Source organism: Rutidosis leptorrhynchoides, chromosome 1, assembly GCF_046630445.1.
Source record: "Rutidosis leptorrhynchoides isolate AG116_Rl617_1_P2 chromosome 1, CSIRO_AGI_Rlap_v1, whole genome shotgun sequence".
Lineage (NCBI taxonomy): Eukaryota > Viridiplantae > Streptophyta > Magnoliopsida > Asterales > Asteraceae > Rutidosis > Rutidosis leptorrhynchoides.
In genome coordinates this window covers 442,349,760-442,364,554 of record NC_092333.1, presented here as the reverse complement: position 1 = coordinate 442,364,554, position 14,795 = coordinate 442,349,760, and the positions used below count along the sequence as shown (strand labels likewise).

Sequence of the window (14,795 nt, the reverse complement as noted above, 5' to 3'; positions counted from 1 at the left end):
TAATTATTATTACAAAATAATACAACTTTTACTTATTATTATTATTATCAATATTATTTTATCAAATAAATATGTGATACAAAGATATTTTACTACGTATAATATAATTACATTAATAATACCTATCATATTATTTTTATGATATTAAGTGAACTTTATAAATTTTATTACTTAAGATATATAAAAGTATATTTTTATTATATAAATTTTAATATAAAATTTTATTTATTAATAAAAGAACTATATTATTTACTTTAATAAAATCTGTTAAAAATATTTAAATATATAAAACGACTATATTTAAACTATATAATAATCATGTATAAATTTTGGAAGACATTTTGGTCAATATGACTTTTGTTGACTTTTACATATTTAGTCTCGAGCATTAGGATTGTGATACACTACGACTTGACCTAAATGTATATAATTAATATAGGTTCGTGAATTTGAGGCCAACCTTGCACTTGTTCAATGCCATCATATGCTTAATTACTACGAAATACAATATTGTGAGTTTCATTTGCTCCCTTTTTAAATGCTTTTGCAATATATATTTTTGGAACTGAGAATACATGCGATGCTTTTATAAATATTTTACGAAATAGACACAAGTAATCAAAACTACATTATATGATTGGATTATCGAAATTGAATATCGCCCCTTCAAGTCTGGTAACCTAAGAATTAGGGAAATGATCCCTAATTGACGCGAATCCTAAAGATAGATCTATGGGCCTAACAAACCCCATTCTGGAATTTGGAATGCTTTAGTACTTCGATTTAAATGGTGATTGCGATTGCCAATATTTATGGCATACTTGCGAGTATGCGGGGGATATTCTATATGCATTATGTTAATGTCGGTTATCAGGTGTCCATCATATGAATGATTTTTATGCACTTGCAAGTGTAATGAGATTTATGGAAAAATGAGAATCTTGTGGTCTATTATATAAATGGGAAATGATTGATTATGATAAACTAATGAACTCACCAACCTTTTGGTTGACACTTTAAAGCATGTTTATTCTCAGGCATTAAGGAAATCTTCCGCTGTGCATTAGCTCATTTTAAGGATATTACTTGGAGTCATTCATGGCATATTTCAAAAGAGTTGCATTTGAGTTGTTGAGTTCATCAAGATAATTATTAAGTCAATTATAGTTGGATGTATTATGAAATGGTATGCATGCCGTCAACTTTCGATGTAAAGAAAGTTTGTCTTTTGAAAACGAATGCAATGTTTGTAAAATGTATCATATAGAGGTCAAATACCTCGCAATGTAATCAACTATTGTGAATCATTTATAATGTATATGAACGGGTCCTTTCATGGATTCACCATGATCCTTAACCGGGAACGTTTACTCAACCTTTAAGAAGTTGTATAGGCGTAAGTCTATCTCATTCAGTGAGATTAAGAACCTATGTTTCCATTCTGTAAAGTCATCAAGTGATTCAAGCCTAGGTACATGATATGCGCTTCCTATCTCATTCTCTGTCTTAAGCAATTGATGTAGATCCGACGAAGAAGCACCAACGAGAGCAGACTGTATTTCTAAATTATCAAACTGATATGATATTGTAACCATACGATTGCGGTACACGGTTGCAAAATAGTAATACAGTTGCACTACACGGGAGCACAAGTTAACACGGGTGCAAGGTTCACACGGTTGCACTAACACAGTTGTAGAGTGTAACCAGGTGAAGTCAATATGGTTGCAGATGTAACCAAACGGGTACATGGTGTATCCATACGGTTGCAGTGACACACGGTTGGGTAATACATGGATGCAGATGTGTATCCGTGCGATTGTTGTAACTGGGTGATGTATCCGTACGGTTGCAGGGTGTAACCGTACGGTTGTATTCTTGGTCGAATCTGGGCAGAAAACTGCACAAAAACTAGGGTTTTGAGTTTGATTGGTTCTAGCACTCGATCTGGATCAAAAAGTTAATGTTTTCAATGTTCAAAACACTTATTTTGATCAGATTAACACTTTGATTTAAAGAAAACACAAATAACACGTAAAAAAAATCTTAGATTTAGTATTTTTTAACAAAACACCAATCCCGAAACTTTTTAATCGATTTTGACACAAAACCGATCATTTAATCAATCACACAAGCTCTAATACCACTTGTAGGATCATGTAAACATGATTAAACGATCTAATCTTCAATATCGAGTGCAGAAAAACTCGATATTGGGTTTTAGATTCCAAACACACAATATTACTTTGATCTTAATATGATAATCGACTTTTAGGTGATAAAGATTGAACAAAACGAATGCTAGATGACCAGGTAATCGATTTGGACGTTTAGGATAGGTTAGGATTCGTAACCCTAACAATGAACCCATAATTCTCATTGTATACACACAGCATGTGCAACCGTGCGGTTGCATCCTACAACCGTGCGGTTGCCTAGTGTACCCGTACGGATGCATTCCTGCATCCATGCGGTTACATTCCAACAGTGAAAGTTAAACGTTAAAGTATTTCAACTTGATCGTAATGAACTCGGGGACTATAATGCACCAACATGCACTAACATATTAACACATCACAAATGCTTTATATGCTTTAATTCGTAATTTCTCATATTGTTGGTTTAAATTTAGAGGCAAATGTAATATATCATAGAAGGATTGGTTAATAATATCTTTTTAGTTCGTTTCCTCCTCTAGCTTCTTGTTAGAGGTGTAAACAAAGTTTTTATTTAATAAAAAAATATATTAACACATTATCTTTTATTTTTATCAAAGTTGTTACAAGTTATTATCGTCAAACTTTTCTTCACTTGTTAATGGATTCTAAGAAACACTATATATAATCACAGGTGATTTTGGGTGATTTATAAGAAATAGCCAGAATTATAAACGTTACATATTAACATATATTATCTTTTTTATTTTTAGCAGAGCTCTTACAGATTGTAGTCGTCAAACTTGTCTTCACTTTTAACGGATTCTAAGAGTGCTTCCATCGTTTCCGTCCACACAGCTGCCCAGACCGCCGCCCACCTGGGCGCCGATGGCAGCATGCCACCCAGGTGGCCGCCCAGCTCCTCGCCCACCTCATCATTCTGGTTTTTGTTTTTTCTAATCATAAAGCTGAACGGATGAATTGAGCTGTTAGTGATGCAACAGTCAAATTTTTTGGCCGTTGCAGAATTAATATTTTTCTTTTCTTTTTTACTCTCTATATATACACACATATATCTCATTTTATACATCTCAAACACATGCATTTCATATACGTTTCATACTCAATATCAAATTTATACATCTCAAACACATACATTTCATACTCAATATCAAATATCATCTCAAATTATCAATCATTTTCTAAATTAAAATGAATCCAAATAACCCAAATTCAAATCCCGATATAAATTTGGTATTAACGATCATGAATACCACCAGTAATCGAGCACTTAAAGAACTCGAAAGACTTGATCATTTGGATGAGTTAAGCGATAATGAAGAAGTTGAACCCGTACTAAGAGCACCTAGAAGATATTTATATAGAGATCGTGAAGGCCGCGCAAAAGCTTTATGGAATGATTATTTTTCCGACACTTGTACGTTTCCAGAAGATTATTTTCTTAGACGTTATCGAATGCGCAAACCTTTGTTTCTTCATATATGTCAGGGTATATTGAATTTTTCTCAAACTCCGATTCCCGAGTATTTTACTTATTTTCATCAAAGACGTGATGCTTGTGGATTACTTGGTTTTAATATTGTTCATAAAGTAACATCTGTCATACGTCAACTAGCGTATGTTGCGTCGGCCTATCTTTTTTATGAGTATTTGCATATGGGTGAACAAACCTCATATGATTATTTAAACAAATTTTGCAAATGGATTTTTCACTTGTACGCAACCGAATATTTGAGAAAATCAACTGCACAAGATGTGCAACATTTGACCGCTAAACATGCTCAAATACATGGGTTACCGGGGATGTTAGGAAGCACCGATTGTATGCATTGGAGATGGAGAAATTGTCCGGCACGTTAGAAGGGTCATTATACAGGAGGTGACCATGGTTACTCGTCAATTATGCTTGAAGCAGTAGCGTCATATGATGGATGGTTTTGGCACGCTTTTTATGGTAATGCGGGATCAAATAATGATATCAATGTACTAAATCAATCTGATTTATTTAGGGACTTATTAGCCGGCGAAGCTCCACCGTGTACATTTACGGTTAACGAGTGTACATTTAATAAGGGTTATTATTTGGCAGATGGAATTTACTCAGAATGGTCCACAGTAGTTAAGTTGTTCAGAAATCCTATTGATCCAAAACAAGCAACATTTGCAAGGTATCAAGTGTCATAACCCGTCCAAATCCATATGGACGAATGCAATAACATCTGGTCCCATTGCGATGAACGACTCCAAGTAATATCTTTAAAATGAGCAAATGCACAGTAGAAGATTTCTTTCATAACTGAGAATAAACATGCTTAAAAGTGTCAACCAAAAGGTTGGTGAGTTCATTGGTTTATCATAAACAATTATTTCAATAATTTCAATAGACCACAAGATTTCATTTTCATTTCAAAGTGCAGGTCTGCTCACTGCTATAAAATCCATTCATATGATGAACACCTGGTAACCGACATTAACAAAATGCATCTAGAATATCCCCATCATTCCGGGACTCTCATCGGATATGATAAAATCGAAGTACTAAAGCATCCGTAACCCGGATGAGGCTTGTTGGGCCCAATAGATCTATCTTTAGGATTCGCGTCAATTGGTGGCAATTATAATAAACACCAATTCTTAGGCTACGAAGCTAAAAGGGGTGATATCCGGTATAATAATCCAACCATAGAATGTAGTTTCAAGTACTTGTGTCTATTTTGTAAAACATTTATAAAAGCAGCGCATGTATTCTCAGTCCCAAAAATATATATTGCAAAAGCATTTAAAAAGGGAGCAAATGAAACTCACGATACAATATTTTATTGTAAAAATATGCATACGACGGAACTGAACAAATGCAGGGTTGGCCTCGGCTTCACGAACCTATATAAGTTATATATATATTAACACATATAATTGTAATTGAACAAATTTATATATTATTAGTGATATAAATGTTATCTTAATAAGTTATATGTTTTGTTAATAACTTAATTAGTATATTTATTTTAAATGCTTTTTAATAAATAATTAATATTTATTATAAGAATATTAATATACTTTTTCTTAAATATATTTTTAGATAACTAATTTTTATTGTAATAATAATAATAATATTAATAGTAATATTGTTAATAATAATAATGTAGTTCTTATAATAATAATAATGATACTAGTAATAGTAAAAATGATGGTAATGATAATAATGTTATAAATAATAATATTAATATAAAAAAAAAAAAATAATAATAATAATAATAATAATAATAATAATAATAATAATAATAATAATAATTATATATTCCTAAAATTAATAATAATAATAATAATAATAATAAATAAAATAATAATAATTAAAATAATAATGATAAAAATAATGATAATTCTAATAATAATACTAATGATAGTTTTAAAAATGATAATTTTATAAGTCATGATAATAATAATACTTATATTCATAATGATAATAATGTTAATGGAAATAATAATACTTAGCTTAATAATAATAATGATATGATAAAAATAATAATAATAATAATAATAATAATAATAATAATAATAATAATAATAATAATAATAATAATAATAATAATAATAATAATAAAAGAGTACAACCTTTGAAGAAACAAGCTTTAAAAATAAAACACCACTGCCCGGGCTTGAACCCATGATCTCTCGTTCCCCGAACACATGCCTAACCAATGCAATGCAGTTGCTTTTCCATTTTATAACCCAGCCTAAATCTATATATCCAATATATATCTGTTCTATCTTCTTCATATTCTATCATCATCGTTACTAAAACATCATCCAACATAACCATCATCATCACATCACAGCCCCATCATTCTTGTTATAATTCGTTTCAGAGTCATCATAAATTGGGTATTGGTCCAACAAGCTTATAAGTCCAACTAGAAAACTTAAAAGGGCCCAAGTTTAATTGATAAATGGCCCAACAAGATAGCCTAACAAAATGTGATCCATGAAATAATTTTTGGGTTTGGTTTGGTTTCAATTCGAACGGTAGTAAACAAAAATGGATATGTCGTGGTTTTTTGGTACTGTTCAAACAGAAAGGAAACAGATAACATTTTTAGCAGCCTGGTTCATCGTTTTCTTCTGCATTTCATCACCGCTCCATCATTATCATCATCACAATCGTAACAGTATCATCTTCATCATTTCATTATTGCAGGTTGTTGTTCAAACTGGGTTCATGAAGAAAAAAAAGAAACCGAAATAAATCGATGGTTGTAGTTGTGGTGGTGTTTGAGTGGTGAAACAGAAGTCAAAACAAGCAATGACAGCAAGTAGTTCAATCACGATGGTGGCAGTTATGGTTGTGTTGGTGATCATGGTGACGGATGGCGAATGAAAGTGGCGATTTTGGTTGTTACAAAGAGGAAGAATTGTAGAGGGAGAGAGAGAGTGAGGGTGGTGTGTGATGTTGGGTTCATGGTTTATTTTAAATTACATAAGTTCGAATTTAACTTGCTTAATATCGATCGATTGACAATTGAGTGTTACTGTCGCTTACTAAATAAATTCGAATTCACAAAATATATATTTAATATACTTTATTTATATAGATGTGTTTTAAATAATAATTATCATAATTATCATATTTTTATTTTATTTTACATAATTAATTTTAATAACAACAACATATAATATTTTAAATTATATTTTCAATTATATATATATATACATATATATATATATATACATATATATATATATGTATATATATGTATATATATATGTATATATATGTATATATATATGTATAATATACATATATATATATACATACATATATATATATATATATATATATATATATATATATATATATATATATATATATATATATATATATATATATATATACACACACACACACATATCTATTTACAATTAATTGATCGTGAATCGTCAGAAATGGTTGAAGTCAAATGAATGTACGAAAATAGTTCAAAAATTTTGAGATGCAACATAACGGACTTTACTTATCATGTCAGAATTATGAAATCGTATCGTGTGTTTGGTTCAAAATTATTCAAATTTTTTCGGGTCGTGACAGTACCTACCCGTTAAAGAAATTTCGTCCCGAAATTTGATTGAGGTTGTCATGGCTAACAATAAAAATATTTTCATGACGAATATGAGTTGATAAATAGAGTTTTATCATCATTGAGTAATATGGATAAAACAATTTGATTACGCGAAGAGTATAAGTGAAGCTATCGCAAAAGATTGAAATAAAGAAATAGAGATTCGTCTTAACTTTTGACGTAATCATGGTTGATTTCCGGAATTCAAGAAATTTAAAGAAAATCTTCGAAATCTATATAAGATTTGATTCTTCGATAATTAAAGAAATTAGGATTCTCTTTAATTAAATACAGTTATTTACCTCGATTGCAATGTCTGATATTTTCACTATAAATTATGTGATACCCCGTCCTAATCCACCTGGACGAAGTCTTCAACAGATGGTCCCATTGCGAGGTTCTGACTTCTATATGCCATGAACGACTCCAAGTAATATTTCTAAAATGAGCAAATGCACAGCAGAAGATTTCTTTAATACCTGAGAATATACATGTTTTAAAAGTGTCAACCAAAAGGTTGGTGAGTTCATAGGTTTATCATAAACAATAAAATTCATCATTTTGAAAGACCACAAGATTTAAATGTGCATGGTACAAATGGGCCCGAATCCTATACCTACCTGTAATGTACATGCGATATCTTTTAAATACAGTACACATATCTCGTGTACGAAATCATTTTTTTTATAAATCTTAGTAACCGTACACATATCTCGTGTACAAAATATCATACACATAACCTGTGTATAAAAATCATTCTCTCGATACATAACATTCACTTTGCTTTCTTTGCTTGGCTTGGTAATTGACCTTAACATATAATGCGCATCAATAATATCCCTAAAACAGAACATATCATCTGTATAATATATAAACCTCAAAGTACTAAACACCACGCCCACTAGCTCTTCCGTCTAGTGAATATTTTGGGTGGGGGTGTTAAACCCGGTAGCTGCCTTTAGGATTCGCGTGAATTAGGGGCCACACCCGTTTCCTAATTCTTAGGTTACCAAGCTATAACAATCAGGGGAAAATATTCACAACAATTAGTGGCAATTATAACGTCAAACTAATTCAATAATAATCCACAGAACTTCTGTCTGCATAATAATTCATTCGAGGAATATTTTGCTTGTGTCTATCTCGTCAAACATTTATAAAAGCATCTCATGTATTCTCAGTCCAAAAATATAGATTTCAAAGGCATTTAATAAAACAGTTGTAAAAATAGCGCATGTATTCTCAGTCCCAAAAATATAAAGAGTAAAAGGGAATCAAATGAACTCACGATACGATATTTTGTAGTAAAAATATGCATACGTCAGAACTGAACAATGCAAGTTTGGCCTCGGATTCACGAACCTATATATATATATATATATATATATATATATATATATATATATATATAATGGTAATCGAACAAATTTATATATTATTAGTGATTTAATTGTTATTTTAATTATGTGTTTAATTAATAATTTAATTAACTCTATTTATTTTATATTCTTTAGATAAAAATATTAATATAGTTATGTTATATGTAATAATTATATTTTACATAAATAATATTTGTTGTAATAGTAATAATAATACTAATGGTAATATTAATAATAAAAATAATGATAATAGTAATAATAATGTTAAAAATAATAATTTTAATGTTAAATGTAATAATGATGATAATAATAATAATGATAATAATAGTAATAACAATAATATTTATAATACTTAGTATTAATAACACTAATAATTATAATTATAATAACACTAATAATAAAAGTGATAAAAATAATAATGATACTTATTTTATTAATTCATAAAATGATAATATTAATAATAATAATACTTATATTAATACTACTAATGTTAGGATAATAATAATAGTAATGGTAATAGAAATACTACCTCAAAGAAGTAGTCTTTAAAAAATGCCCAAGTCCGAGTTTGAACCCGCGACCTCCGGCTAACTTGTAACAACCTAAACCATTACGCTACACTTCCATTTCTGTTTTAATCACAGCCTGAATCATTTTATCCTAATACATCTGTCTGTTTCTCCTTCTTTTTAAAAAAAAAAAAAATGCCCCAGCCTAGGCTTGAACCAGTGACCTATCGCTCACCACAACACACCTCCAACTAGCTGCTCAGCTTCTCATTTCTATTTTAATTCACACACCACATTGATTTAACTAATGTATTCGTCTGTCTCATTTTTCTTTCTTCAACATTCGTTACTATCATCATTCTTATAACATCATTATCATACACCATGATTATCAAGTCGTCCCATATTAATGATTTTGATCATTAAACTCAGCTTCATTATTCTTATTCTATCATCTATCTCATCTTCGATTAATATCATCTCGATCACCACATCAATATCAACTCGCCAACATCTAGAATCATTATCGATATCAACTAAACCAAATCATCTAATCATCTTAACTATCAATTGTAATCATCATTAGCTTACATGATATGTGTGTTTTTGTTGTCATCGAGTAATAATCAGAGAACATAAACAATGGACTAGTGAATTAATGGCCTAATTTGTCTCACAACTCACGGCCCAACTAGAATCATATGTTACTCGGCCCAATAATTCATTTTCTAATTATGATTCGACCCAACAAGCTAAACCCAAGAGTTGTTGTGGCCCAAGTGAAAATTACTTCCTAGAAATCGGCCCAAGATGTTAATGTTGTCACTCGATTCCATTTGCCGTAAAAAGGAAGTCTAAAACGGAAACATCACTATCATCTAATTGTTATAATCATCCTTACCAACTTATCATCTAATCATCATGCTCATCAACTTATCCTAATCATCATCAACTATCAACTAGCAATATAAATAATATGAGTATAATGCTAGAGCTCGGTTGGTATCAAACTTTTTAGAAGTACGATTATTTAATTAATAATAGTTGCATCCTTACATCATCACTTCATCACCTAGAATCACATCTCCATCAATCATTTTATTCATTTCACAGTCCATCATAATCCACGTATTCTTTGCATTTTTCCTTCGTTATTGTAGCAGTGACAGTACGTAACAGCAACAGCAGTTGCAGTAGGGACGATGGGGTCTTTGTTTTGGTTTTATTCTTGGTTAATCAACAAAACAGACAACATTTACAGCTGCAGAAGCTTTGGATCGATCATGAATAAATAGCAGCAGCAATAGCATCGTGAAGAAGGAACAGAAAAAAAATAGATATAGCAGCAACGGTAGAAAAATGAGGAGTTGCAGCAGTGATAGTGATCCTTGGTGGTTTTGGGTGGCGTTCTTTGAAGATGATGATGGTTTTCGACGGTTGATAGCTACAACACCGCTGTAGTAACATTAGCTCATGGTGTCAGGTGGTTATAGTGGTTTCAACAGGGACGAAAACGTGTTGTAGGTTGGTTGTTAAATGGGTGTTCAAATACGGTGGGTATGGGATGGTTGTCGATGTTAGTTTAAAAGATGGAGATGGTTTTAAGTAGTGAGGGTGGCAATGAGGTCATGGATGGTGGTGATTGAAGTAAGGTGACAGTTTTGTGATGATTGTATGAGGGTGGTGACTCACAGTGGTTCAAGAGTTTGATGAAGGTGGTGGTTGAACCTTGGTAGTTCGTGGTGTTTGATGTTGTATGGTTGTCATTGGTGTTCGAGTTAAGTTGATTGATGAAGATGTAATTGTTAGTCTTCGAAAAGGAAAAATAGAAAGGAAGCAAAAGCAGGAGGAATAGTGATGGGTATTTGATTGAGAATAATAGAAGTAGCAATATATATATATATATATATATATATATATATATATATATATATATATATACACACACACATATATATAAAATGGGATGGTGGATGGAATCAAACCAACAACAAAAACAGTACGTTTAATAATTAATATAATAAATCCTAATAGATTGACAACGTGCGTATATCATTTAGCAGCCTTCATAATTCTACCGACAGTTTTCACAGACTGTGTATCGTACTCCGTTGATAAATCAGTGGCGGATAAAAGTGTTCAGAAAAATTCCATATTTTTAAATTAAATATATATAATTATTCTAGTCATTATTTTATGAAAATAATCATTAATGGTTTAGATAAAAATTAACTCAACTGTCCACGCTCGATCCTGAGTAAAATATAAAAAGTTTTAAAATTTATTGAGTAGTTCCTAATTACATATTTAATAAGTCTAAAAATTATATAACACATTTTCGAATCACCGTTTATTTTAAAATCACATAAGTTCAAATTATCCTTCCCTAAATATTAATCGAAACGTCCAACGAGTATTACAATTATATAATATTTATTTTTCATATACTTTATTTATATATAGATTCATTTTAAAACACAACTTCATTATATCTTATTTTATTTTATTTTACATACTTAATTAAAGAATGTAATATTTTAAATTATACTTCAAATATATACATCTCTATACATATAATATATATATATATATATATATATATATATATATATATATATATATACAAATAGTTGTTCGTGAATCGTCGGAGATAGTCGAAGTCAATTGCATATATGAAATAATTCAAAATTTTTGAGACTCAACCTAACAGACTTTTCTTATCGTGTCAAAATATATCAAATTGTATCGAGAGTTTGGTTTAAAATTAGTCGAAATTTTTCGGGTCATCACAGTACCTACCCTTTAAAGAAATTTCGTCCCAAAATTTGAGTGAGGTCGTCATGGCTAATAATAAAAAAATTTTCATGACGAATATGAGTTGATAAATAAAGTTTTATCACCATTTAATAATATGGGTAAAACAATTCGATTACTCGAAGTGTACTAGTGGAGCTATCACAAAAGAGTGAAATGAAGAAATAGAGATTCGTCTTAACTTTTGATGTAGTCACGGTTAATCTTCCGGGATTCAAGGGATTTAAAGAAAATCTTCGAAATCTATATAAGATTTGATTCTTTGGTAATTAAGAAAATTAGGATCCGCTTTAATTAAATGCGGTAATCTGCCTCGATTACTACGTCTGATATTTCATTATAAATTGATCTCTTACGTTCTGTTATTTTCACCAATTCTATACTTTCTGCCTCAATTCATACTTTCAAAAGATTTTGAAAATGCTAATTCCAGTTCTGATTCTTGATATTTTCATGGCTATTGTATCCTTTATTCTTCTTTTTCATTTTACCACCGGAGGAATATGTTTACTTCTACTATGCTCTAGGGTTTATAGTGTTTATTATCCTCCCGTGTCTTTATCATGCTATTCGCATAGATATACACGGTTTGTAATTTCTATGTTGTTGTCGTGCTTATATTTCGGAGCTCCATGCTTTTGTTTTCTCTTCCCGACCTGAAGTGTAGTGACCCGAACTTTTCCATGTTTATATATATATTAAATAAAATTTTTATTTACATGATTAAGTGTTTCCAACATATTAAGCAATCAAACTTGTTAAGACTTGATTAATTGAAATAGGTTTCATAAAGACAATTGACCACCCAAGTTGACCGGTGATTCACGAACGTTAAAACTTGTAAAAACTATATGATGACATATATATAGTTATATATATAGTTAACATGATATTATAATAAGTAAACATATCATTAAGTATATTAATAATGAACTACATATGTAAAAACAAGACTACTAACTTAATGATTTTGAAACGAGACATATATGTAACGATTATCGTTGTAACGACATTTAATGTATATATATCATATTAAGAGATATTCGTACATCATAATATCATTATAATATAATAATTTAAAATCTCATTTGATATTATAAATATTGGGTTAACAACATTTAACAAGATCGTTAACCTAAAGGTTTCAAAACAACACTTACATGTAACGACTAACGATGACTTAACGACTCAGTTAAAATGTATATACATGTAGTGTTTTAATATGTATTCATACACTACTTCAAGACACTTATCAAAATACTTCTACTTAACAAAAATGCTTACAATTACATCCTCGTTCAGTTTCATCAACAATTCTACTCGTATGCACCCGTATTCGTACTCGTACAATACACAGCTTTTAGATGTATGTACTATTGGTATATACAATCCAATGATTAGCTCTTAGCAGCCCATGTGAGTCACCTAACACATGTGGGAACCATCATTTGGCAACTAGCATGAAATATCTCATAAAATTACAAAAATATGAGTAATCATTTATGACTTATTTACATGAAAACAAAATTACATATCCTTTATATCTAATCCATACACCAACGACCAAAAACACCTACAAACACTTTTATTCTTCAATTTTCTTTATCTAATTGATCTCTCTCAAGTTCTATCTTCAAGGTCTAAGTGTTCTTCATAAATTCTACAAGTTCTAGTTTCATAAAATCAAGAATACTTCCAAGTTGCTAGCTTACTTCCAATCTTGTAGAGTGATCATCCAACCTCAAGAAATCTTTCTTATTTACAGTAAGATATCTTTCTAATACAAGGTAATAATCATATTTAAACTTTGATTCAATTTCTATAACTATAACAATCTTATTTCGAGTGAAAATCTTACTTGAACTGTTTTCGTGTCATGATTCTGCTTCAAGAACTTTCAAGCCATCCAAGGATCCTTTGAAGCTAGATCCATTTTTCTCATTTCCAGTAGCTTTATCCAGAAAACTTGAGGTAGTAATGATGTTCATAACATCATTCAATTCATACATATAAAGCTATCTTATTCGAAGGTTTAAACTTGTAATCACTAGAACATAGTTTAGTTAATTCTAAACTTGTTCGCAAACAAAAGTTAATCCTTCTAACTTGACTTTTAAAATCAACTAAACACATGTTCTATATCTATATGATATGCTAACTTAATGATTTAAAACCTGGAAACACGAAAAACACCGTAAAACCGGATTTACGCCGTCGTAGTAACAGCGCGGGCTGTTTTGGGTTAGTTAATTAAAAACTATGATAAACTTTGATTTAAAAGTTGTTCTTCTGGGAAAATGATTTTTCTTATGAACATGAAACTATATCCAAAAATCATGGTTAAACTCAAAGTGGAAGTATGTTTTCTAAAATGGTCATCTAGACGTCGTTCTTTCGACTGAAATGACTACCTTTACAAAAATGACTTGTAACTTATATTTCTGACTATAAACCTATAATTTTTATGATTAGATTCATAAAATAGAGTTCAATATGAAACCATAGCAATTTGATTCACTCAAAACGGATTTAAAATGAAGAAGTTATGGGTAAAACAAGATTGGATAATTTTTCTTGTTGTAGCAACGTGAAAATTGGTAACAAATCTATATTAATCATATCCTAGCTAACTTATATTGTATTATACATGTAATCTAATATATTATGTAATCTTGGGATACCATAGACACGTATGCAAATGTTTTGACATATCATATCGACCCATGTGTATATATTATTTGGAACAACCATAGACACTCTATATGCAGTAATGTAGGAGTTAGCTATACAGGGTTGAGGTTG

At 30.2% G+C, this 14,795-nt stretch overlaps 1 protein-coding gene across 1 annotated transcript; it reads left to right on the top strand.

The window, feature by feature from the left end:
• The first annotated feature begins 3,368 nt into the window (after positions 1–3,368).
• On the top strand, positions 3,369–4,037 carry LOC139902824 (uncharacterized). Its single transcript, XM_071885471.1, has one exon. It carries the CDS (start codon positions 3,369–3,371, stop codon positions 4,035–4,037), a length of 669 nt encoding a protein of 222 aa, XP_071741572.1.
• The last annotated feature ends 10,758 nt before the right edge of the window (positions 4,038–14,795 follow it).